This window comes from Nerophis ophidion, linkage group LG05 (genome assembly GCF_033978795.1).
Source record: "Nerophis ophidion isolate RoL-2023_Sa linkage group LG05, RoL_Noph_v1.0, whole genome shotgun sequence".
Classification (NCBI taxonomy): domain Eukaryota; kingdom Metazoa; phylum Chordata; class Actinopteri; order Syngnathiformes; family Syngnathidae; genus Nerophis; species Nerophis ophidion.
Window position 1 is genome coordinate 10186148 of NC_084615.1, and position 27057 is coordinate 10213204.

The following is a 27057-nucleotide window of genomic DNA, read 5'->3' on the forward strand; positions in this document are numbered from 1 at the left end:
TCCAGGAGAGAGGATGCTGCTCCGGTATTGATTGAAGTAAAGTCTGAATGTCAATAAAACTAGAGATGTCCGATAAAATCGGACTACCGATGTTATCGGCCGATAAATGCTTTAAAATGTAATATCGAAAATGACCCGTATCTGTTTCAAAAAGTAAAATCCATGACTTTTTAAAACGCCGCTGTGCACACGGACGTAGGAAGAAGTACAGAGCGCCAATAAACCTTAAAGGCACTGCCTATGTGTGCCGGCCCAATCACATATTTACGGCTTTTCACACACACAAGTGAATGCAATGCATACTTGGTCAACAGCCATACAGGTCACACTGAGGGTGGCCGTATAAACAACTTTAACTGGGTGTGAGTTTTCCTTGCCCTTATGTGGTCCTACCGAGGATGTAGTAGTGGTTTGTGTTGTGGTTTGTGCAGCCCTTTGAGACACTAGTGATTTAGGGCTGTATAAATGAACATTGATTGAACACTGTTACAAATATGCGCCACATTGTGAACCCACACCAAACAAGAATGACAAACGTTTCGGGAGAACGTCCGCACCGTAACACAACAGAAGAAATACCCAGAATCCCTTGCAGGACTAACACTTCCGGGACGCTACAATATACACCCCCCACCCACCTCAACCTCCTCATGCTCGTCCCAAATTCCAAACTGCTGTTTTTAGGCATGTTAAAAAAAAATAATGCACTTTGTGACTTCAATAATAAATATGGCAGTGCCATGTTGGCATTTTTTTCCCATAACTTGAGTTGATTTAGTTTGGAAAACCTTGTTACATTGTTTAATGCATCCAGCAGGGCATCACAGCAAAATTAGGCATAATGTGTTAACACGACTGTATATATCAGTATCGGTTGATATCGGTAATTAAGAGTTGGACAATATCGGAAAACTGCAAAAAAGCCATTGTCGGACATCTCTAATTAAAACACTCATGTCCATCTTTTGACACTTCTTCCAATTTCGTCCTTGCACGCTACACCGCTACAACAAAGATGACGGGGAGAAGACGCTGTCGAAGGTGAGCCACGTAAATAAGACCGCCCACAAAACGGCGCAACACAAAGCAACTGTCAGAAAGCGGCTTGAAGATGTGTAAAACATCATCTATGCAACATTCTGACCTAAGAACCACCATTACATGTTATGTAGACCACAGGGAAGTCTTACTTTTAGAAAGGAAAAAAAAGACTCCTTTTTAATGTACCTTATAGTCCGGTGCGCCTTTTGTGTGGAAAAAAGACCTGAATAGACCTGCTCGTCACCAGTGCGCCCTACGGTCTATTACAGACCTGGGCAAATTAAGGCCTGGGGGCCACATGCAGCCCGTTGAGCTTTTCAATCTCGCCCGCCGGACATTCCCAGATATTTTTTTTAGATCTCTAAAATGTTTTTCTCTAAATGTGGCCCCCCGAGTCAAAATAATTTGTATTAGTGTTCCTAAAAATAGATATACCGGCCCCCAGACATTTTTTTTTCTCTAAATGTGGCCCCCCGAGTCAAAATGATTTGTATTAGTGTTCCTAAAAATAGATATACCGGCCCCCAGACACATTTTTTTCTCTAAATGTGGCCCCCCGAGTCAAAATAATTTGTTTTAGTATTCCTAAAAATAGATATATCGGCCTCCAGACATTTTTTTCTCTAAATGTGGCCCCCGAGTCAAAATAATTTGTATTAGTGTTCCTAAAAAAAAATATATACCGGCCCCCAGACACATTTTTTTTCTCTAAATGTGGCCCCCGAGTCAAAATAATTTGTATTAGTGTTCCTAAAAATATATATACCGGCCCCCAGACAGATTTTTTTCTCTAAATGTGGCCTCCGAGTCAAAATAATTTGTATTATTGTTCCTAAAAATAGATATACCGGCCCCCAGACACATTTCTTTTCTCTAAATGTGGCCCCCGAGTCAAAATAATTTGTATTAGTGTTCCTAAAAATAGATATCCGGCCCCCAGACAGATTTTTTTTCTCTAAATGTGGTCCCCGAGTCAAAATAATTTGTATTAGTGTTCCTAAAAATAGATATACCGGCCCCCAGACACATTTTTTTCTCTAAATGTGGCCCCCGAGTCAAAATAATTTGTATTAGTGTTCCTAAAAATAGATATACTGGCCCCCAGACACATTTTTTTCTCTAAATGTGGCCCCTGAGTCAAAATAATTTGTATTAGTGTTCCTAAAAATAGATATACCGGCCCCCAGACACATTTTTTTTCCTAAATGTGGCCCCCGAGTCAAAATAATTTGTATTAGTGTTCCTAAAAATAGATATACTGGCCCCCAGACACATTTTTTTCTCTAAATGTGGCCCCTGAGTCAAAATAATTTGTATTAGTGTTCCTAAAAATAGATATACCGGCCCCCAGACATTTTTTTTCTCTAAATGTGGCCCCCCGAGTCAAAATAATTTGTATTAGTGTTCCTAAAAATAGATATACCGGCCCCCAGACAGATTTTTTTCTCTAAATGTGGCCTCCGGGTCAAAATAATTTGTATTAGTGTTCCTAAAAATAGATATACCGGCCCCCAGACGCATTTTTTTCTCTAAATGTGGCCCCGAGTCAAAATAATTTGTATTAGTGTTCCTAAAAATAGATATACCGGCCCCCAGACACATTTTTTTCTCTAAATGTGGCCCCCGAGTCAAAATAATTTGTATTAGTGTTCCTAAAAATAGATATCCGGCCCCCAGACAGTTTTTTTCTCTAAATGTGGCCTCCGGGTCAAAATAATTTGTATTAGTGTTCCTAAAAATAGATATACCGGCCCCCAGACGCATTTTTTTCTCTAAATGTGGCCCCCGAGTCAAAATAATTACCTGAGCCTGGTCTGGAAAATACGGTAATGATATTTTCTTCTCAGAATGGTCTGGTGCCGATCGTGGAGCCCGAGATCCTTCCCGACGGAGAACACGACCTGCAGAGGTGCCAATACGTCACAGAGAAGGTGGGTTAAAGAATGATTTTAGTTGGAAAAGAATGTTCTGTATTAAATATAATTCGGTGTGGCCACGTTCAGGTGCTGGCTGCCGTGTACAAAGCTCTCTCCGACCACCACGTGTACCTGGAGGGCACGCTGCTCAAGCCCAACATGGTCACGGCCGGGCACTCCTGCGCTAAAAAGTTCACCCCTCAGGAGGTCGCCATGGCTACCGTGACGGCTCTGCGCCGCACCGTGCCAGCCGCCGTGCCGGGTAACGTCTAAGCGTTATTTGAAGATGGCAACCAGATTTTTTTTTTAACTGTTGACTTTGCAGGCATCTGCTTCCTGTCCGGGGGTCAGAGTGAGGAGGAGGCCTCGCTCAACTTGAACGCCATCAACCAAGTGTCCCTCCACCGCCCCTGGAAGCTCACCTTCTCGTACGGCCGCGCGCTGCAGGCGTCCACGCTCGCAGCCTGGCAGGGAAAAGCCGCCAACAAGGCCGCCGCACAGGAAGTTTTCTGCAAAAGGGCCAAGGTAAAACCAATAAATGTAGTAATGCACTCTTATCTTGCGTTACTCAACTTTTTTTTTATCCTGGCTGGTGAATGATTTCTCGAGAGCTGTTTTGCGGCCGAGCCGCCCGGCTGATGATTAACGCTCGGACGTGACTCTGCCCACAGATCAACGGCCTGGCTTCCAAAGGAGAGTACAAGGCCAGCGGCTCGGCCGACCAGGGCGCCATGCAGTCTCTGCACACCACCAACTATGTCTATTAATTCCAACCTCAAGTGATCACGCACGTGGACCAAATGATATCATGTTACTACACCTGTAACAGCTGGACAAGATTCTGTAATAAAAACGTTTAAGTGACCAAAGTGTTCTTCAAATCTTAACTCTTTACGTATACAAACCGTGCATCCGGAAAGTATTCACTTTTTCCACATTTAATGTTCATTTATTTTTTACCTCAAAATTCTACACACAATACCCTATGACGATGTAAATTATTTAAACTAAAACATGTGTACTGTATATATTTACAGCCTTTGCCCAATACTTTGTTGCTAGTAGGGAGGGGCCCTTAGGGAGATTTTAGGGTGTGCTCGTTCACTTTTGTCTAAAAGCGCCAAATTTGGCACAGGTGTAGCTCAGGGCATACTTAATTGCCATGATTTGGCAAGGGCGCCCGCGCTGGTGACCTTTTGGGGTCGCCACAGCGGCTGATCCAATATGGCCACCACCTGAACACGCTTTTGCCTCTACATTTGAACCAGATGAGCTACAAATCCAAACTCCGTGTCTATTTCATGTTTTTAGACGATTAGAAATATGATGGAAAAATAATCTTTTATAAGTGTGAATTATATTTATATAGCGAAACCCAATATCTAAGTTACATTCAAACCAGTGTGGGTGGCACTGGGAGCAGGTGGGTAAAGTACCTTGCCCAAGGACACAACGGCAGTGACTAGCATGGCGGAAGCGGGAATCGAACCTGCAACCCTCAAGTTGCTGGCACGGCCACTCTACCAACCGAGCTATGCCGCTCCAGACACACAGTCTGTCTAGACACCTATTTTGCATTGTTTTAAGATGGCGGCTACAGTTGTGATCAAAATGATTCAACCCCCACACAATTTTGGTGTTTTAGCAAGTTGGACATTTATTCCCTATTTTGTATAAAGTCATATCAAATAAAGATGCGTTAAATAGACAAATGCAACTTGAGTTACATTATATTTTGTAACATACCAGTGTCATTTCTCTTATCTCATTGTCAAAATTATTCAACCCCTTGACGATCATAACTCTTAAGAACCAAATTTGAATAAGGTCTTTGCAATAAGGTGTTGAAAACACCTGTAGATGTGATTAGAACCATAACGAGCAACAATTAAACTGATTGAAAAAGACTGACGCTCAGCTTCTTGTAGATGGTCAATGGTGTATTTGCAACATGGTGAAGTCCAGGGAGTGGTCAAAGAAGTCAGGAGAGGAGGTCATTTTTTTTCATGAGAAAGGATATGGATATAAGAAAATAGCAAAGACATTACACATTCCAAGAGACACAGTTGGGAGCATAATTTGCAAGTTTAAAGCTAAAGGCACAGTGGAAACACTACCTGGGCGTGGTAGAAAGAAGAGACTGTCCGGTATTTGAAGCGTACAGTGGTGAAAACCCCCCGGGTAACAGCTGAGGAACTACAACAGGACATTGCAGAGGGGGGAACGCAGGTTTCGTCCCAGACAATAAGGCGCGCACTACGAGATGAAGGCCTCCATGCCAGAACTCCCAGGCGCACCCCACTTCTGACTACCAGGCACAAGAAAAATAGACTCCAGTATGCCAAAAATCATCTGGACAAACCCCAAAGGTTTCTGGAAACTGTTCTATGGATTGATGAGACAAAACTGGAACTCTTTGGGCCTATGAATCAACGTTATGCCTGGAGGAGAAAAAATGGAGCTTACAAAGAGAACACCTTGCCTACTGTTAAGCATGGTGGGGGGTCAATCATGCTCTGGGGCTGTTTCTCTGCCTCAGGTACCGGGAATCTCCAGCGCGTTCAAGGCATTATGAATTCTATTTCCTAGCAGGATATATTAGCTGCAAATGTCATGAAGTCAGTGACAAAGCGGAGGCTTGGGAGACGTTGGACCTTCCAACAGGAGAAGGATCCCAAGCATACCTCCAAATCAACATCAGAGTCGTTGCAGAAGAAGGGCTGGAAGACTCTGGAGTGGCCTTCACAGTCGCCAGACCTAAATCCTCTAGAAAAGCTGTGGTGGGACTTGAAGAAGGCAGTTGCAGCACGCAAGTCCAAGAATATGAATGAACTGGAGGCCTTTGCCAAAGAGGAATGGGCTAAAATACCTGTAGATGCTTGCAAGAAGCTTGTGTCCACTTATGTATCACCTTTGAAGGATGTCATTACTGCCAAAGGGTGTTCTACTAAGTACTAAAGATGCATGGAACTAGGGGGTTGAATCATTTTGGCAATGAGATATTAAGATAAATGTCCTTTTTTGGTATTTTGTAAAATACAGTGTTACAATTGAAGTTGCATTTGTCTATTTGACACATCTTTATTTGATATGACTTTAAACAAAATACGGAATAAATGTCCAACTTGCTAAAACACCAAAATTGTGTGGGGGTTGAATAATTTTGATCACAACTGTATGTAAAAATTAGGTGTACCTTCATTTTTGATACTTTGGGCAAACTACGTTAGGTTTTTTGAGCATCAGAAACATACTGGAATGATCACATTTATGATTTATTTATTAGAGCACTTTAATTTCCATATTAACAACATAGCCATTATCTACCTAAATGTATTGCACATATATTTCAACACAGAATGTAAAGCTACATATATTTAATCGTAACATTAGTAAAAGTAGAGAAAATCAGTGTTACCCCCCTCGCCCCACACTTTTTCATGTAATGCAGTTTTCAGTGAAGCTATTATCAAACATTATGGCCTCCACATCATCTGATAGTAATAGTAGCAGCAGCAGCATCGATTGGGACTTACAGTTACATTGACTTCACTAATAACACGGAAGTGCTACCGCGCTGACAGAAAATAAAATTGTTTTGTTGGTAGCGGGTGGTGTATTTTGTAGTGTCCTGGAAGAGTTAGTGCTGCAAGGGGGTCTGGGTATTTCTTCTGTTGTGTTTGTGTTGTGTTACGGTGCGGATGGTCTTCCGAAATGTGTTTGTCATTCTTGTTTGGTGTGGGTTCACAGTGTGGCGCATATTTGTAACAGTGTTTTAAGTTGTTTATACGGCCACCCTCAGTGTGACTTGTATGGCTGTTGACCAAGTATGCATTGCATTCACTTGTGTGTGTGAAAAGCTGCATATATTACGTGACTCGGCCAGCACGCTGTTTGTAAGGAGGAAAAGCGGACGTGATGACAGGTTGTAGAGGACGCTAAAGGCAGTGCCTTTTAAGGCACGCCCCCAATATTGTTGTCTGGGTGGAAATCGGGAGAATGGTTGCCCGGGAGATTTTCGAGAGGGGCACTGAAGAAACAGGAGTCTACCAGGAAAATTGGGAGGGTTGGGAATTATGAGTATTAGCGATGAATGCGGTGTTACAGCGGCACCGTCACTGTATAATACCGGCGGGCCAGCTCTAATGTTAATTTGGCACTGCCTCAAGGGCCCGACGAAATTACACGGCGGGCCAAATGTGGCCCGCAGGCCAGAGTTTGACACCCATGATCTACAATGTAGTCATAAAAATAAAGAAAAAGCATTGAAGGAAAATGTGTGTCCAGAATTTGGGCCTGTTCTGTGCAATACTAGGGCTTCACGGTGGCAGAGGGGTTAGTGCGTCTGCCTCACAATACGAAGGTCCTGCAGTCTTGGGTTCAACCCCAGGCTTGGGATCTTTCTGTGTGGAGTTTGCATGTTCTCCCCTCCGGGTACTCCAGCTTCCTCCCACCTCCAAAGACATGCACCTGGGGATAGGTTGATTGGCAACACTAAATGGGCCCTAGTGTGTGAATGTTGTCTGTCTATCTGTGTTGGCTCTGCGATGAGTTGGCGACTTGTCCAGGGTGTACCCCGCCTCCCGCCCGATTGTAGCTAAACTAGGCGCCAGCGCCCCCCCGCGACCCCAAAAGGGAATAAGCGGTAGAAAATGGATGGGATGGATGCTGCCACAGTCTGAAGGCACATGCGTACCATAATTTTTGAGAAACAGCGCCCTCTGGTGTCGAGACGAACAACCCCCGTTTTCCCTTACCTATTGAGATGCATCGCGATAATGAAACGTCAAGGATATGTATTGCACGGGGATGCCATCCATCCATCCATCCATCATCTTCCGCTTATCCGAGGTCGGGTTGCGGGGGCAGCAGCCTAAGCAGGGAAGCCCAGACTTCCCTCTCCCCAGCCACTTCGTCTAGCTCTTCCCGGGGGATCCCGAGGCGTTCCCAGGCCAGCCGGGAGACATAGTCTTCCCAACGTGTCCTGGGTCTTCCCCAAGGCCTCCTACCAGCTGGACGTGCCCTAAACACCTCCCTAGGGAGGCGTTCGGGTGGCATCCTGACCAGATGCCCGAACCACCTCATCTGGCTCCTCTGCACGGGAATGCTAAAATTTAAAAAGTGTTTCAAAGAGGACACATTTAGCAAACATTTGGCTCACTCACAAGGCAAAACTATGGTTATCACGATCATAAAGAGGTGCACTGTGCTGTCTTGTGACACTGATGATCACATGTGTAGTAGGTTGGCTCGGATTTTTTCTGTGGATTAATTAAATACAACACTGGAGAATTAATGTAGATTACATTCATAACTGAGTCAATGTGCTGGAACTGATAAGTGTATATGTATAGTAGGATATGATTTAGAAGTCTAATATTCTAATATTTCGGGTCTCCCCATGTCTAGCATTAAAAGATTACAGTTGGTACAAAATGCGGCTGCTAGACTTTTGACAAGAACAAGAAAGTTTGATCACATAACGCCTGTACTGGCTCACCTGCACTGGCTTCCTGTGCACTTAAGATGTGACTTTAAGGTTTTACTACTTACGTATAAAATACTACACGGTCTAGCTCCATCCTATCTAGCCGATTGTATTGTACCATATGTCCCGGCAAGAAATCTGCGTTCAAAAGACTCCGGCTTATTAGTGATTCCTAGAGCCCAAAAAAAGTCTGCGGGCTATAGAGCGTTTTCCGTTCGGGCTCCAGTACTCTGGAATGCCCTCACGGTAACAGTTCGAGATGCTACCTCAGTAGAAGCATTTAAGTCTCACCTTAAAACTCACCTGTATACTCTAGCCTTTAAATAGACCTCCTTTTTAGACCAGTTGATCTGCCGCTTCTTTTCTTTTTTTCTCCTATGTCCCCCCCTCCCTTGTGGAGGGGGTCCGGTCCGATGACCATGGATGAAGTACTGGCTGTCCAAAGTCAAGTCCCAGGATGGACCGCTCGTCGGGACCCAGGATGGACCGCTCGCCTGTGTATCGGTTGGGGACATCTCTACGCTGCTGATCCGCCTCCGCTTGGGATGGTTTCCTGTGGACGGGACTCTCGCTGCTGTCTTGGATCCGCTTGAACTGAACTCTCGCGGCTGTGTTGGAGCCACTATGGATTGAACTTTCACAGTATCATGTTAGACCCGCTCGACATCCATTGCTTTCGGTCCCCTAGAGGGGGGGGGGTTGCCCACATCTGAGGTCCTCTCCAAGGTTTCTCATAGTCAGCATTGTCACTGGCGTCCCACTGGATGTGAATTCTCCCTGCCCACTGGGTGTGAGTTTTCCTTGCCCTTTTGTGGGTTCTTCCGAGGATGTTGTAGTCGTAATGATTTGTGCAGTCCTTTGAGACATTTGTGATTTGGGGCTATATAAATAAACATTGATTGATTGATTGAAGACTGCTTGATTATTTGTTGGTCATATAAAGACATTAGTGCTAACTGGTTGTAGTGGTTCTTCCATTTTTAAATACATAAAATATATTATCTCCTGGAAAAATCGAGGGTGTACAGGTATAACACTGTAGAGTGCCATTCATGTAAAACTCGCGGGCCGCACCAACATTAGATTTTCATATTAAGGTGCGGGCCGCAAAATAACGTCTCGCGGGCTACAATTGGCTCGCGGGCCGCATGTTTGAGACCCCTGCTTTACAGTAATGCACTGTAAAAACAACGACCGTAGATTTAAGGTAAAAAAACGGAAATCTTGGTGTTCAGAATTTTATGGTAAAAATAAGTGGTATTGTTTTTCCATTTGCAATTATTCCGAGTAAAAACCACTGTGCATTTTACGGTAAAATACTGGAGACTGAGCTGCCATTTTTTTTTTTAAATCGTAAAGTCTAAAATATTTTTTTTCTCTCACAGTGATACAGGTAAGCGAAATATTAGAGACGGCTCTTGGTGGGTTTTCAACCACGATAATACACATAGTTAAATGAATACTGGGCTTCACGGTGGCAGAGGGGTTAGTGCGTCTGCCTCACAATACAAAGGTCCTGCAGTCCTGGGTTCAATTCCTGGCTCGGGATCTTTCTGTGTAGAGTTTGCATGTTCTCCCCGTGAATGCGTGGGTTCCCTCCGGGTACTCCGGTTTCCTCCCACCTCCAAAGACATGCACCTGGGGATAGGTTGATTGGCAACACTAAATTGGCCCTAGTGTGTGAATGTGAGTGTGAATGTTGTCTGTCTATCTGTGTTGGCCCTGCGATGAGGTGACGACTTGTCCAGGGTGTACCCCGCCTTCCGCCCAATTGTAGCTGAGATAGGCGCCAGCGCCCCCCGCGACCCCGAAAGGGAATAAGCGGTAGAAAATGGATGGATGGATGGATGAATAAATGTGCAAAAATGTATTAAATCTCATTAAATGGAGCGAGTATTCCTAAAGTGGTAATGTATAACATAGTATAGAAAACTGTACAGATGTATGATCGTTAAGTGAGAAGGATCCAAAATTATAGTTGGGATGTTGTGTCAGTCTGTGGCGTTGATATCCGCTGGAAAATGACCTGTTGGAGGAGAACTTGGTTACTTCACTGCAACATCATGACTAACATATTTATGACAATGACAAATAGTCATAATCAACATCATGTAAAGACCAAATCTGTCTTTGGTCTGGAATAGGGGTGGGCGATATCGCAAATTTGGGTATCGATACCAATCACATACGATACCGGCCAGTATCGCCGATGCCGGAAGTGACGTCATCCGATGGCGGGGGGACTTCGGGGTATCGATACTTTTGAAAAACAAATTTGTACTTTTGCCTTATTAATTGATTATGATAATAATACAACAAATAAAATATTTATTACAAAAGTAATATCAATAGCAATAAAGTAATGCAAATAAGGTGCAAACAACTACTGAACCTGGCTTGTCGCCTCAAAACACACAAACACTTAAGGTAAATAACAAAACTCTAGTTATTGAACAAAGTTGTAAAAATGAACACAAAACAAAATAACTGAGAAATTCAAATAAAAAAGTAATAATCCATCCATCCATTTTCTACCGCTTATTCCCTTTTGGGGTCACGGGGGGCGCTGGCGCCTATCTCAGCTACAATCGGGCGGAAGGCGGGGTACACCCTGGACAAGTCGCAACCTCATCGCAGGGCCAACACAGACAGACAGACAACATTCACACTCACATTCACACACTAGGGCCAATTTAGTGTTGCCAATCAACACTTTGGAAGTGGGAGGAAGCCGGAGTACCCGGAGGGAACCCACGCATTCACGGGGAGAACATGCAAACTCCACACAGAAAGATACCGAGCCGGGATTTGAACCCAGGACTGCAGGACCTTCGTATTGTGAGGCAGACGCACTAACCCCTCTGCCACCGTGAAGCCCAAAAAAAGTAATAATATCAATTACAATAAAGTAAATAGTGCAAATAAAGTGAAAACAAATACTGAACTTGGCTAGTCGCCTCACAACACACAAGAACTTAAGTAAAAAAGAAAAAACTAGTTATTAGACAGTTGTAAAAATGAACACAAAACAAAAGAACTGAGAAATTCTTATCGTTATTTTATTGCAATAAAATACTTTACAGTTTACAACCAAGACATTAAGTCGCACTGGAAACGCACGCGTGTGTGTGTGCGTGTCCGAGTGAACGTCGGAAGGAATTATACTGATGTGTGTGCGCGAACGCACCAAGCGTCATGTTAATCGTATTTATTTGATTTTATTTTGGGTTGAAGATGAATTTTTAAAGTGTTTTTAAATCTCGTTCGCGACCCATCACTAGGGAGGAGGGTGGAGTGGTGAGGAGGATTTTTTTTTAAATCGGAGTGATTCGCTTAATTTGGGAAGTATCGATACCATCACGCCAGTATCGATACGATACCGATACTCACCAAGTATCGATACTATCGATACTTGGTATCGATACGCCCAGCCCTAGTCTGGAGTTCCGATGAAGCTGTTCATGTTACAGTGTTGCCAAAAACTACCTGAGACTAAAGAATTACATTTTAGTTTGTAAGCATAAAGCCAAACATCATCACAAGATTGTCTTCATTGTCTTTCAATGAAGTAAAATAGTAAAATATGTATAAGTAAACCAAGCACGAACAAACTACAGTAGTACCTCAACTTAAAGGCCTACTGAAACCCACTACTACCGACCACACAGTCTGATAGTTTATATATATCATCCATCCATCCATCCATCTTCTTCCGCTTATCCGAGGTCGGGTCGCGGGGGTAACAGCCTAAGCAGGGAAACCCAGACTTCCCTCTCCCCAGCCACTTCGTCCAGCTCTTCCCGGGGGATCCCGAGGCGTTCCCAGGCCAGCCGGGAGACATAGTCTTCCCAACGTGTCCTGGGTCTTCCCCGTGGCCTCCTACCGGTTGGACGTGCCCTAAACACCTCCCTAGGGAGGCGTTCGGGTGGCATCCTGACCAGATGCCCGAACCACCTCATCTGGCTCCTCTCCATGTGGAGGAGCAGCGGCTTTACTTTGAGTTCCTCCCGGATGACAGAGCTTCTCACCCTATCTCTAAGGGAGAGCCCCGCCACACGGCGGAGAAAACTCATTTCGGCCGCTTGTACCCGTGATCTTATCCTTTCGGTCATGACCCAAAGCTCATGACCATAGGTGAGGATGGGAACGTAGATCGACCGGTAAATTGAGAGCTTTGCCTTCCGGCTCAGCTCCTTCTTCACCACAACGGATTGGTACAACGTCCGCATTACTGAAGACGCCGCACCGATCCGCCTGTCGATCTCACGATCCACTCTTCCCCCACTCGTGAACAAGACTCCTAGGTACTTGAACTCCTCCACTTGGGGCAGGGTCTCCTCCCCAAGCCGGAGATGGCATTCCACCCTTGGAATCGGACTTGGAGGTGCTGATTCTCATTCCGGTCGCTTCACACTCGGCTGCGAACCGATCCAGTGAGAGCTGAAGATCCCGGTCAGATGAAGCCATCAGGACCACATCATCTGCAAAAAGCAGAGACCTAATCCTGCAGCCACCAAACCAGAACCCCTCACCGCCTTGACTGCGCCTAGAAATTCTGTCCATAAAAGTTATGAACAGAATCGGTGACAAAGGACAGCCTTGGCGGAGTCCAACCCTCACTGGAAACGGGTCCGACTTAGTGCCGGCAATGCGGACCAAGCTCTGACACTGATCGTACAGGGAGCGGACCGCCACAATAAGACAGTCCGATACCCCATACTCTCTGAGCACTCCCCACAGGACTTCCCGAGGGACACGGTCGAATACCTTCTCCAAGTCCACAAAGCACATGTAGACTGGTTGGGCAAACCCCCATGCACCCTCAAGAACCCCGCCGAGAGTATAGAGCTGGTCCACAGTTCCACGACCAGGACGAAAACCACACTGTTCCTCCTGAATCCGAGGTTCGACTATCATTATATATCAATGATGAAATATTAACATTGCAACACATGCCAATACGGCCGGGTGAGCAATTTTAAATTTCGCGCCAAAAAATCCTGCTGAAAACGTCTCGGTATGATGACGCCTGCGTGTGACGTCACTGATTGTAGAGGACATTTTGTGCCAGCATCGTGCCCAGCTATTAAGTCCTCTGTTTTCATCGCAAAATTCCACACTATTATGGACATATGTGTTGCTGACACTTTTGCAATTTGTTCAATGAACAATGGAGACATCAAGAAAGAAAGATGAAGGTGGGAAGCGGTGTATTGCAGACGCCTTTAGCAACACAAACACAGTCGGTGTTTCATTGTCTACATTCCTGAAAGATGACAGTCAAGCTTTACTATGGAACAGAGATGTCAAGCGAACACGGTTGGATTGGACCACACACACAAAGTACAGTGTATTATGTGTATTAATTAATAACATTATACCATTCTGTATTCTGAAGGCGATCTGTGTCGTGTGCTACTCCAGCATCAATATCAGCAGCGTCCTCCTGACCGTCACAGTCAGCGTCAGGTTCAAAGTTGCGGTTGGGCCTGGCTGAGTGGTGCTGCCACCCCCACAACTGCCACAGCGCCTCTCACAGCATCTTCCCTATTTGAATTGCTCCCACTGCCCTTTTCTTTTTCCTAGTCCTTCACTCTCACTTTCCTCATTCACAAATCTTTCATCCTTGCTCAAATTAATGGGGAAATCGTCGCTTTCTCGGTCCGAATCGCTCGCGCTGCTGGTGGCCATGATTGGAAACAATGTTCAGATGTGAGGAGCTCCACAACCCGTGACGTCACGCGCGCATCATCTGCGACTTCCGGTACAGGCAAGGCTTTTTTATTAACGACCAAAAGTTGCGAACTTTATCGTGGATGTTCTTTACTAAATCCTTTCAGCAAAAATATGGCAATATCGAAAAATGATCAAGTATGACACATAAAATGGATCTGCTATCCCCGTCTAAATAAGAAATACTCATTTCAGTAGGCCTTTAAGAGCTTGTTTGGTTCTGTGACGGAGCTCTTTAAATGTAGAGAAAAAAAAAAACAGCACAATTTTAACACGTACCAAGCCTTTTAAAAAGAAAAAACAACTTTAAGATAAGAAATATTGTATAAAAATAAAAATATAGAATGTACTACTAACAATTACAGTAGTTTTATGAAGTTGTGTAGTGATAATGTACAGCATTTACCATGGAGAGTGGATTTTTACAGCATCTCCTTCCAGCTGCTTTCCCGTCAAACACACCATCAGCAGCTTTTTTTTATAATTTCATGGATAAATGTCTGCCATTTAGATTGTATATTAACATTCTTGGCTGGCTCATTCTGCTTCAGCGTGGTGCAGACTGACAGTGATGTGCGCAAACTGCTTCACCGCCATGCTTTTGATGAGCACGATCCTTAATTAACACTCGTGATGTTCGATACCACTAATTTTCTTTCCGATGTGATACCGAGTAAAATTCAGGCTGGTATCGGCGATACCTATCCGATACTTTGTGCAAATATAAGTAATGTGTCTGATAAATTATAAAAAGTGGTGCGTTTGCAAATAATAACATCCAGTTATCCCTTTTTCTACCGGTATAGCTCAGTTGGTAGAGCGTCCGAGCCGGCAACTTGAGGGTTGCAGGTTCGATCCCCGCTTCTGCCGTCCCAGTCACTGCTGTTGTGTCCTTGGGCAAGGCACTTTACCCACATGCTCCCAGTGCCCCCCACACTGTTTTAAAAATGTAACTTATATATTGGGTTTCACTATGTGAAGCGCTTTGAGTCACTAGAGAAAAGCGCTATATAAATATAATTCACTTTATCCTTTTACAACATATCTATCTAAAATAACTACAATAAAAAGGGTGTACTCCGCCTTCTGCCGATTGTAGCTGAGATAGGCGCCAGCGCCCCCCGCGACCCCGAAAGGGAATAAGCAGTAGAAAATGGATGGATGGATGGAAAAATGTAAGAAAAAAAGAGCAAAAAATCGGAATGTAATGACAAAAAGCTGACATTTTTAAAAAGGGATAATCAATAGTAATAATATACTTAGTCAGCTATAACAGTGGTCCCCAACCACCAGGTTGGCCCGATTGGTACCGGGCCGCAGAAGAATTTTTTATAAAAAATAAATAAATAAATAAATAAAAAATAAATACAAAATATTTTTCTATTTATTTTATTAAATCAACATAAAAAACACAATATACACTTACAAATAGTGCACCAACCACAAAAAACTCCCTTTTTCATGACAAAAACGTCCCTTATTCATGAAAAAGAAGAAAAAAAAAAAAGAAAAAAAAAAAAGAACCCCCCCTGGGCCGCAGGACAAATTATTAAGCGTTGACCGGTCCGCGGATACAAAAAGGTTGGGGACCACTGAACTATAACACAGAGTTTTGTCTTTAAATATATGATTTGTTTATAGTATTTTAAAAATATCAAAACGGCCCCACAACTCTTAACTTTTCAGTGTGCTTCCCACGGTGGAAAAAGCCCAAACATCCCGGATCTAAAATATCAAGACTTCTCAAAATAAAAATAAAACATACCTAAAATATATACAAAGTTTAGTTAGTTAGTCAATTAAAAATACAATACTAACCTATTAATTACTTAATTTGGAAAAATACATAAACAACATATCTTCATAAAGGCAAAATTTTGGGCAGAATTTAATATTTTTCATTCTATTCTTACAGGGGATCAACAACAGTAAAAATGTAAGAAAAAAAGAGAAAAAAAGCTAGTGTTGTAATTGGTAACTAATAATAAATAATAATATACCAATAATAGAAAGCTGGCACAAAGTTCTGCCTTTAAATATATATATTATCTGTTTTTAGTATTTTTTTTTCTTTATTAAAAAAACATTAATATAGCCACAGCATTTGGTTTTTTAGGATATGGCATTTGTAGAAAATAGGTTTGGACACCCCTGAACTAAATTATCAAAAGTATCGACACTTTAATTTGAGAATTGATATTAGAGCATCAAATTCTGGTATTGGCGGTATCGATATTTCAGTATCGATCCCCAAACTCAACTTCTTCTTTCCCATTCTTGGAAACCAAAGTTATGTCCATCTCTAGCTGTAAGTTAATGCTAGCGAGTAAGACCAGATGTTTAGGTCGGATCTTACGAGGTTCACTGTGACATTTGTTACGTCAAATAATGCTGGGCATGTTTGGAACTCAGATTTTTGCTTGCAACTTCAAGCAATGACAGTTACAGCTCTTATATCAAAACACTTAAGTTAAGGTACCTCTTTATATAACAAAACCTAAAACATTAAGTTGGCACGTTGTGTAAATGGTAAATAAAAACAGGATACAAGGAATTGCAAATCCTTTTCAACTTATATTCAATTGAATAGACTGCAAAGACAAGATACTTAACGTTCGAACTGGTAAACTTTTTTATTGTTTGCAAATATTAGCTCATTTGGAATTGGATGCCTGCAACATGTTTCAAAAAAGCTGGCACAAGTGGCAAAAAAGACTGAGAAAGTTGAGGAATGCTCATCAAACACTTATTTGGAACATCCCACAGGTGAACAGGTTACTAGGGAACAGGTGGGTGCCATGATTGGGTATAAAAGCAGCTTCCATGTAATGCTTAGTAGTTCACAAACAAGGATGGGGCGAGGGTCACCACTTTGGGAACAAATGCGTGAGCAAATTGTCGAACAGTTTAAGAAAAACAGCTATTGCAAGGAATTTAGGGATTTACATCTGTAAGTGCAAAGCCAAAGCCATTTATCAACAACACCCAGAAACGGCGCCGGCTTTGCTGGGCCCGAGTTCATCTAAGATGGACTGATGCAAAGTGGAAAAGTGTTCTGTGGTCTGACAAGTCCACATTTCAAATTGTTTTTGGAAACTGTGGATGTCGTGTACTCCGTACCAAAGAGAAAAAGAACCACCCGGACTGTTATAGATGCAAAGTTCAAAAGCCAGCATCTGTGATGGTATGGGGGTGTATTAGTGGCCAAGGCATGGGTAACTTACACATCTGTGAAGGCACCATTAATGCTGAAAGGTACATACAGGTTTTGGAGCAACATATGTTGCCATCCAAGCAACGTTATCATGGACGCCCCTGCTTATTTCAACAAGACACATTCTGCACGTGTTACAACAGCGTGGCTTCGTAGTAAAAGAGAGCGGGAACGTTCCTGGCCCGCCTGCAGTCCAGACATGTCTCCAATTGAAAATGTGTGGTGCATTATGAAGCCTAAAATACCACAACGGAAACCCCGGACTGTTGAACAACTTAAGCTGTATATTAGGCAAGAATGGGAAATAATTCGACCTGAAAAGCTTCAAAAATTGACCACAACAGTTCCCAAACATTTATTGACTGTTGTTAAAAGGAAAGGCCATGTAACACATCGGTAAAAATGCCCTTGTGACAACTTTTTTCCAATGTGTTGCTACCATTAAATTCCAAGTCAATTATTATTTGCTAAAAATATTAATATTCTCAGTTGGAACAATAAATATCTTGTCTTTGCAGTCTATTCAATTGAATATAAGTTGAAAAGGATTTGCAAATCATTGTATGCTGTTTTTATTTACCATTTACACAACGTGCCAATTTTTCGGTTTTGGGTTTTGTATACTGAATATTATTTGTCATGCTATGTGTCATTGATCTGTGTCGTGTTCACATTTAAACCAAATACACTAAACCCATACTTGCCAACCTTGAGATCTCCGATTTCGGGAGGTGTGGGGTGGGGGCGTGGTTGGGGGCGCGGCGTGGTTGGGGATGTGGTTAAGAGTCAAATATTTAATATATATATATAATATTTATATATATATGTAGGTGTGGGAAAAATCACAAGACTACTTCATCTCTACAGAACTGTTTCATGAGGGGTTCCCTCAATCATCAGTAGATTTTTCTGATCTCCTGATGATTGAGGGAACCCCTCATGAAACAGTTCTGTAGAGATAAATGGGTTGTACTTGTATAGCGCTTTTCTACCTTCAAGGTACTCAAAGCGCTTTGACACTACTTCCACATTTACCCATTCACACATACATTCACACACTGATGGAGAGAGCTGCCATGCAAGGCGCCAACCAGCACCCATCAGGAGCAAGGGTGAAGTGTCTTGCTCAGGACACAACGGACGTGACGAGGTTGGTTCTAGGTGGGATTTGAACCAGTGACCATTGGGTTGCGCACGGCCACTCTCCCACTGCGCCACGCCGGGTATCGAGCACTATTCTCTGGATAATCCAATCAAGACATATTTATATTATGTATATATATATATATATATATATATATATATATATATATATATATATATATATATATATATGTATATATGTATATATATATATATATATATATATATAAATAAATAAAATAAATACTTACATTTCAGTGTTCATTTATTTACACATTACACACACATAACACTCATCTACTCATTGTTGAGTTAAGGGTTGAAATGTCCATCTTTGTGCTATTCTCTGTCACTATTTTTCTAACCACAGTTAGGCTCTCGGGCAGAGAAGAAGTCTAGCAAAACTCCTAGCCATTATGGAGAACACCTCGCACCCACTACACTCGGACCTTCCGGAGAGAACGAGCACGTTAAGTGGAAGGCTCTGACTCCCAAAATGTAACACGGAACAACACAGGAGGTCCTTCATACCGTGAGCCATCAGACTGTATAATGCATATGTTCCTTCTTGACTGCACTTTAATGTAGAACATATGTGGAATATATTTATATTATTCACATATTATATATATTATATTATTTATTATTATCATTGTTTATTGTGAGCGAACTGTGGTGCTGAATTAAATAAAGTACATTCTATTCTACATTCTATTCTATTCTTTGTACAGTACATGGCAGTATTGTCCTGTTTAAGAGTGTCACAAGTTCACAAAATTGGAGCTAACGGCAGACTAACTGCTTTACGGTAGACGAAAATGTGACTGCTGTTGTTGTGTGTTATTACCGGGCTGGGAGGACTTTAATGAAACTGCCTAACAATAAACCCACATAAGAAACCAAGAACTCGACCTTGATAATTCTACAGTTATGACGTCAATGGGTAGACACGCTCTTTATATTGTGGGAAAGCAGACGTGAAAACAGACTGTCGACACGTCACTCAGGTCTGCTTGGAGCTGGAGGGGGCGTGGCGTCCAGCTCCGCCTGAATTTCCGGAGAGGCGCTGAATTTCGGGAGTCTCCCGGATAATCCGGGAGGGTTGGCAAGTACGACTAAACCGCACCAGAATTCACTTGCAGGTGGATTGAAACCGACTTGTTTGGTCCACACCAGTGTTGGAATGATCACCTTCACAGCGGACCGCATTAGCAGAGTTTGTTTCCACCGGACCAAACATGACAAGTGTAGACGCGCCCGCAGCTCCTTAGTTGTATTTTTCACTGGTAATTTAGACGCTTACCTGGGTGTTTGTGGATTTGAGAGCCAGGCGGGCCACCACTGACAAGAAGATGAGAATCACCGCCACGCACGCAGAGAACGTGACCATAATGCAGTCCAGGGCCAAAAGTTGCATCTAAACAGGAGGAGAGAGATGTGGATTTCAAACACAGTGCAAATGTGTTGAGTGTAAAATGTCCTTTACCGCTCTGTTGTAGCCCATTGGGTCCGCAAAGAATTGCCATAAAACGAACCAGTAGAAAAAAAAGCTGATTATCCTATAAATGGAAGACACGAAGACTCCCAGGATGGACATCACATACATGGACAGACAGACGGTCACCTGGGGGGGGGGGAAATATATCACAATTTACACTTGCTGACACTGGCATGATCACATATGCTAAAAAATATACTACCATCTTTTTGGATGGACATACTCCCGTGTAGACCGACAAGATTCCACAGATGAGAAACTAAAAGAAATGAAAGCAAAACCAAAACCACATGTGTACAATTATTCAATGCTACCAGCTAATGCCGTATCAGAGTGAGACTGGCATACCAATGCTTAGTTCATTGAACAACATGTATGTTATTGCACTCAGTGCTGCTCCAACAATGGACACCCGCTCACTCCAGCCCCGCACGTGCTGGCTTCAAACCAAGGAGCCCCCAAATATACATTGATGAAAAGACGTTGGAGCAGTGCTAGCCAATGAGCTACATCCCCAATGTTCAATCAATCATCCATCCATCCATTTTCTACCGCTTATTCCCTTTCGGGGTCGCGGGGGGCGTTTATTTATATAGCCCCAAATCACAAATGTCTCAAAGGACTGCACAAATCATTACGACTACAACATCCTCGGAAGTACCCACAAAAGGGCAAGGAAAACTCACACCCAGTGGGCAGGGAGAATTCACATCCAGTGGGACGCCAGTGACAATGCTGACTATGAGAAACCTTGGAGAGGACCTCAGATGTGGGCAACCCCCCCCGTCCCCTCTAGGGGACCGAAAGCAATGGATGTCGAGCGGGTCTAACATGATACTGTGAAAGTTCAATCCATAGTGGCTCCAACACAGCCGCGAGAGTTCAGTCCAAAGCGGATCCAAGACAGCAGCGAGAGTCCCGAATGTTCCCTCTCATTGCTCATGTGTGTGAGCAAATGTAAAAACTCCTTGAGCATTCAGTGGAGCACATGTAAGCGACGTCAGACGTGCACACTGTGGCCCACACCTGCAGCACACCTGTCCCAAACCTGACTAAATAAAGTTACATTACTTATTGTTATAATCAAACGACAGCAGAGATGATTTTTCTAATAATAGTGTTTTGGTCCACTTACAATGACAATATAAAAAAAGGATGTTTTTCATGAGCTGTGTACTAGTATTGTACATCCATCCATCCATTTTTCTACCGCTTATTCCCTTTTGGAGTCGCGGGGGGCGCTGGCGCCTATCTCAGCTACAATCGGGCGTAAGGCAGGGGTACACCCTGGACAAGTCGCCACCTCATCGCAGGGCCAACACAGATAGACAGACAACATTCACACTCACATTCACACACTAGGGCCAATTTAGTGTTGCCAATCAACCTATCCCCAGGTGCATGTCTTTGGAAGTGGGAGGAAGCCGGAGTACCCGGAGGGAACCCACGCATTCACGGGGAGAACATGCAAACTCCACACAGAAAGATCCCGAGCCTGGATTTGAACCCAGGACTGCAGGAACTTCATATTGTGAGGCAGACGCACTAACCCCTCTGCCACCGTGAAGCCCTAGTATTGTACAGAACAGGCCAAAATTTTGGACACACATTTTCCTTCAATGCTTTTTCTTTATTTTTATGACTACATTGTAGATCATGGGTGTCAAACTCTGGCCTGCGGGCCAAATTTGGCCCGCCGTGTAATTTCTTCGGGCCCTTGAGGCAGTGTCAAATTAACATTAGAGCTGGCCCGCCGGTATTATACAGTGACGGTGCCGCTGTAACACCGCATTCATCGCTAATACTCATACTTCCCAACCCTCCCAATTTTCCCGGTAGACTCCTGTTTCTTCAGTGCCCCTCTCGAAAATCTCCCGGGCAACCATTCTCCCGAAATTCTCCCGATTTCCACCCAGACAACAATATTGGGGGCGTGCCTTAAAAGGCACTGCCTTTAGCGTCCTCTACAACCTGTCATCACGTCCGCTTTTCCTCCTTACAAACAGCGTGCTGGCCGAGTCACGTAATATATGCAGCTTTTCACACACACAAGTGAATGCAATGCATACTTGGTCAACAGCCATACAGGTCACACTGAGGGTGGTCGTATAAACAACTTAAACACTGTTACAAATATGCGCCACACTGTGAACCCACACCAAACAAGAATGACAAACACATTTCGGAAGAACACATCAGAAGAAATACCCGGACCCCCTTGCAGCACTAACTCTTCCGGGACACTACAAAATACACCACCCGCTACCAACAAAACAACAATTTTATTTTCAAATGTATTAGCCTGTGGAAAAAGGTAATGTTGATATTTACCTCAGAAGGCTGCAAATAGAAAAGAGGCATTCATTATTTTATTTCAATTTTCTTTAATATGCCATTGATATTTTTTCGTTTGTTTTTTGAAAGTTGATTTTGCACTATTAAGTTATGTACGCGTTGCTTGTTCCATATTCAGTGTTAAATACAGCAAATCAGTGTAGCGAACTGAGCAATAATTAACGTTTTATTCATGCACTTTTTTGCCACTTCAATGCTTGAATGTTTGATTCATTCATTATTATTTTATTTTCAAATTTATTCATAGCCTGTTGAAAAAGTTTATTTTGATCTTTACGTCAGAGGGCTGCAAATAATAGAGGCATTCGATTTTTAGTATAATTTTATTTGATATTTTTCAATTATTATTGTTATTTGAAACTCGATTTTGCATGTCACTATACAGCTATATAAGCCTTGCTTGTTCAATATTCAATGCAAAACCTGTTTGGGTCCCAATTAAAAGGTTAATTTGTTCAACCTTGGCCCGCGGCTTCGTTCAGTTTTAAATTTTGGCCCAATCTGTATTTGAGTTTGACATCCCTGTTGTAGATTCTCACTGAAGGCATCATAACTATGAATGAACACATAAGGAGTTATGTACTTAACAAAAAAGGGTGAAATAACTGAAAACATGTATAATATTCTACTTTCTCAAAAAAGACAGCCTTTGCTCTAATTCACGGGTGTCCAAAGTGCGGCCCGGGAGCCATTTGCGGCCCGCAGGTCATTTTTTAACGGCCCCACGGCAAATTTTAAAAATACGATTGAAAAATGTTTAAAACGTAAAAAGTAATATAAAGGATAAAACGGGTGAAATGTAACAAGAAAATGTTAATGTTTTTTCTGATAACACAAAGCTGCCATGCAGCCTGTTTCTTTCTTTAAAAAATAACAATGAATCAAAATCAATGTCATTATGAATTATTGACCTATTCAAGGCTCCAATTACATCACGTTAAATTTTCAACTGAGATATTTTTTGGGGAAAATGTTGCATATTTTGTGTTTGCCATATAAAAATCTGAGCTGTTTTTTTTAAAGAAGGGCTTAAAATGAACAAATTTGCGGCCCGCAGGTCATTTTTTAACAGCCCCACGGCAAATTTTAAAAATACGATTGAAACTTTTTTAAAACATAAAAAGTGATATAAAGGATAAAACGGGTGAAATGTAACAAGAAAATGTTAATGTTTTTTCTAATAACACAAAGCCGCCTTGCAGCCTGTTTCTTTCTTTAAAAAATAATAATGAATCAAAATCAATGTCATTATGAATTATTGACCTATTCAAGGCTTCGATTACGTCACGTTAAATTTTCAACTGAGATATTTTTTGGGGAAAATGTTACATACTTTGTGTTTGCCATATAAAAATCTGAGCTGTTTTTTTAAAGAGGGGCCTAAAATGAACAAACAAAAAACATAAACAACAATAAAACGTATAATTAACTGATAGATCTGAAGTTGATCTCGACATTATTGTGTTAAAAGTAAACAGTAAAAAAAATGTATAATTTATTTTTTAACACTAAAGATTTTTGGATCCCCAATAATTTTAGTGTGATGTGTTTTTAAGTGTCATTGCTCAAAAAATAATAATGAATTAAAATATATGGTGTTATTAGTTATTGACTTTTTTAAGGCTCCAATTATTATATAATTTCAAATATTCCATCCATCCATCCATTTTCTACCGCTTATTCCCTTTCGGGGTCGCGGGGGGCGCTGGCGCCTATCTCAGCTACAATCGGGCGGAAGGCAGGCTACACCCTGGACAAGTCGCCAGCTCATCGCAGGGCCAACACAGATAGACGGACAACATTCACACTCACATTCACACATTAGGGCCAATTTAGTGTTGCCAATTAACCTATCCCCAGGTGCATGTCTTTGGAAGTGGGAGGAATATTCCACTTTAAAAAAATATTGGGTGATAATATTGCATATTTTGTGTTTTTTTTCCCATCAAAAAACAGGGTTTTCTTTGACAAAAAGAGCATACAACTTAAATCTTTAAAATCATTATATTGACAGATAGACCTAATGTTGATCTAGGGATTTAAAACTTGAATAATAATAAAAAAATATACTGAATAATGACACATTTTTTATAATTTTTGGACCAAAACCCTTTGGGGCCCCTAAGATTAAGCCTGAGTGGAGGCGGAAATGTATATTTCTTATACATATATTGTAGAGTTTATTAAAATGAAAAATATCAAAATGGCCCCCGCTTGCTTTGATTTTTCAGTGTGCGGCCCTCAGTGGATAAAGTTTGGACACCCCTGCTGTAATTACTTTTTTGCACACTCTCGATTAACTTGAAGAGGTAGTCACCTAAAATAGTTTTCACTTCACGTGTGTTAAGAGTAATCATGTATATATTATTACACAACTTTATGCTTAAGGGTCGTTGCTATAGTTATTATCTGTATTTTTCTATCCGTGCAAAGCTGGCAATCCAAAAGATTGCAAGTCGTCTCGTATCAGTGTTGTGTCCAGACTCGGCCTGCTGACTGCCAAGGCCGAACATGGAGTACTGGGACGCAGATAAAGCAGAGACGGGGGGTGATATCACCAGCGGCAACACATTTGCATATTTGTATAATCAAATATTGTGTCTAACTGGAGCTGTCGAGATAACCCCCATCCTTCAGCGACAGCTTCAGTGATGTAACCAGGGACCTCCCAAATAAATAGAGGAAGGACGTGGGCTCCGCTTTTAGCACCTAGTTTGGATCTGTAACTAAAATACAGCCCAAAACACGTCTCTCCTCATATGAGCCAAAATGAACTCTTGTCTCTGCATGACTCCTTGCTTCTCGTCTGTTTAATAAATCTCATCAGTGTTTAAACCTGACGATGTGTTTGAAGCTCATCAAGAGAATGCCAAGCAGTTTCAAACTAGACATTTTATCAGGGTAATGCCGACAATCTGTCCCAACTCCAGATGAAAACATTGCTGCGTAACTTTACAAATACATTTGGCTAATCGACATCAGTAAAATGTGGCATAATTACTTAGTAAACCATCTTGCAAAAAGCATAAACAAGAGAAACCTACAGTGTAAGACTCGTTGATTGCCATTGGAACCTCCTTGCAGTAGGATTCGGATTCGGCTGCGTGTCTGGCAACCTCAGTCATGGAGGTTGGGAGTGGACTACTGAATTTTTACCGTGATTGCAGTACCATTTCTGGCCACATTACTAGACATGGCATATTTAATGCAGAGTAAGCTGTCGCTTTGTTTACATTTTCCAAGTAGCTTGCCCATTACTGGCACCTCGGCACCGCGAATGAGTGTTGCGTACCAGACCTCCCTGCCAGAAAGGAATGTAGGCCTTGCCGGAGGTTGTCATGGTTTCCCTGAACAAGACGCATCCCATGATCAGCTCTGCACAGCCACAGATCCCGATGGCAACCTGGTGGTTAGAAGAGCATCTGATCTGCAAGCACTATTTACCAGAGCTTGAGACTGAGTTCGAGGGATGTATTACGCCGAGACTCTGGGGCTCCTTTTGGAGAAAGCGATGAAGAGGTTTGCTGGACGGCGACGCCTTAAGGTCCGCATTCTGTTGTCCTCTTGTGACCTCCGAAGTGGTGGTTGGTGTTGACGTCCTGTCATCCATGGTGGGGAAGCTGCGCACAAGAGGAAAAACATTGTTAGTCGAAGCAGATGTGCATTCCAAAGCCCCTTGTTTTATTCACTACACTTCCAGCAGGGAAGTTACACAATAAGTTCCCACGTCCAACTGTAAGGATAAGAAAGGTGTGAAATAAAAATAATATGCTTACCAGGCTTAGTTTTTCATGGAGAGATGCAGTACGGGGAAAACCGTTTAGGATTGTGGGAGACAGGAAGAGAGGGAAGAGAAATTTGAGACCTTTTTTTTTTTATATACTGAGAGGAGCTCAGAAGTTTTGGTGACGCAGTGGAAAAATGTGAGCAAGTCATTGAATTAAACAAAATAATAGAATTCATAACAAATACAAGAGATGGAGGACATAGAGCAGGGGTGTCCAAACTTTTTCCACTGAGGGCCGCACACTGAAAAATCAAAACAAGCGGGGGCCATTTTCATTATTTTTTATTATAAAAACCAATACAATATATGTATAAAAAATATACATTTCGGCCTCCACTCAGTTATGATTCCGGGGACCCCAAAGGGTTTTGGTAAAAAAAAAAATACTAAAAATGTGTCATTATTCAGTATTATTATTTTCATTATTATTCAAGTTTTAAATACGAAAAAAATAAAAGGAAAAAACACAAAATATGCAATATTTTCACCCAATAACTTTTTAGGTGTAATATTTGAGATTATATAATAATTGGAGCCTTAATTTTGGATTTTGATTCATTATTTTTTTTTGAGCATTGACCCTTAAAAACAAATCACACTAAAATAATTGGGGATCCAAAAGTGATCATTAAAGTGTTGAATTATACTTTTTTTTATTGTTTACTTTTAGCACAATATTCTCGAGATCAAGTTCAGATATATCTGTCCATTTTAAGTTTTATTGTTGTTTGTTTTGTGTGTTTTAGGCCCTTCTTTAAAAAAAACAGCTCAGTTTTCTATATGTCAAAACACAAAATATGCAACATTTTTTCCAAAAAATATTTCAAAGTGGAATATTTAATGTGACGTAATCGAAGCCTTGAATAGGTCAATAATTCAAAA

The 27057-nt window shown here is 42.1% G+C and overlaps 2 protein-coding genes across 3 annotated transcripts in view; one reads left to right on the plus strand and one right to left on the minus strand.

Moving 5' to 3' along the window:
* aldob (aldolase b, fructose-bisphosphate) overlaps nt 1–3826 on the plus strand; it is a 10821-nt gene extending 6995 nt beyond the window's left edge. Inside the window, exons 6-9 of the mRNA XM_061899931.1 lie at nt 2889–2972; nt 3045–3219; nt 3283–3482; nt 3629–3826. Of these exons, the coding sequence (XP_061755915.1) occupies nt 2889–2972; nt 3045–3219; nt 3283–3482; nt 3629–3724 (555 nt within the window). The 3' untranslated portion in view covers nt 3725–3826. The remainder of the gene's footprint in view (nt 1–2888; nt 2973–3044; nt 3220–3282; nt 3483–3628) is intronic.
* Nucleotides 3827–6219: 2393 nt separating this feature from the next.
* Nucleotides 6220–26307, minus strand: LOC133552626 (membrane-spanning 4-domains subfamily A member 4D-like). Of its 2 annotated transcripts, XM_061899932.1 has the most exons (7): nt 26165–26307; nt 25867–26008; nt 25681–25791; nt 20236–20292; nt 20022–20159; nt 19839–19952; nt 6220–10471 (listed from the first exon to the last, which is right to left on the minus strand). In XM_061899932.1, exons 2-7 carry the CDS (start codon nt 25996–25998, stop codon nt 10418–10420), a joined length of 606 nt encoding a protein of 201 aa, XP_061755916.1. In that variant the 5' UTR covers nt 25999–26008; nt 26165–26307; the 3' UTR covers nt 6220–10417. The 2 variants fall into 2 exon arrangements, with proteins under 2 accessions (XP_061755916.1, XP_061755917.1); XM_061899933.1 differs by lacking the exon at nt 20236–20292.
* Between the last annotated feature and the right edge of the window lie 750 nt (nt 26308–27057).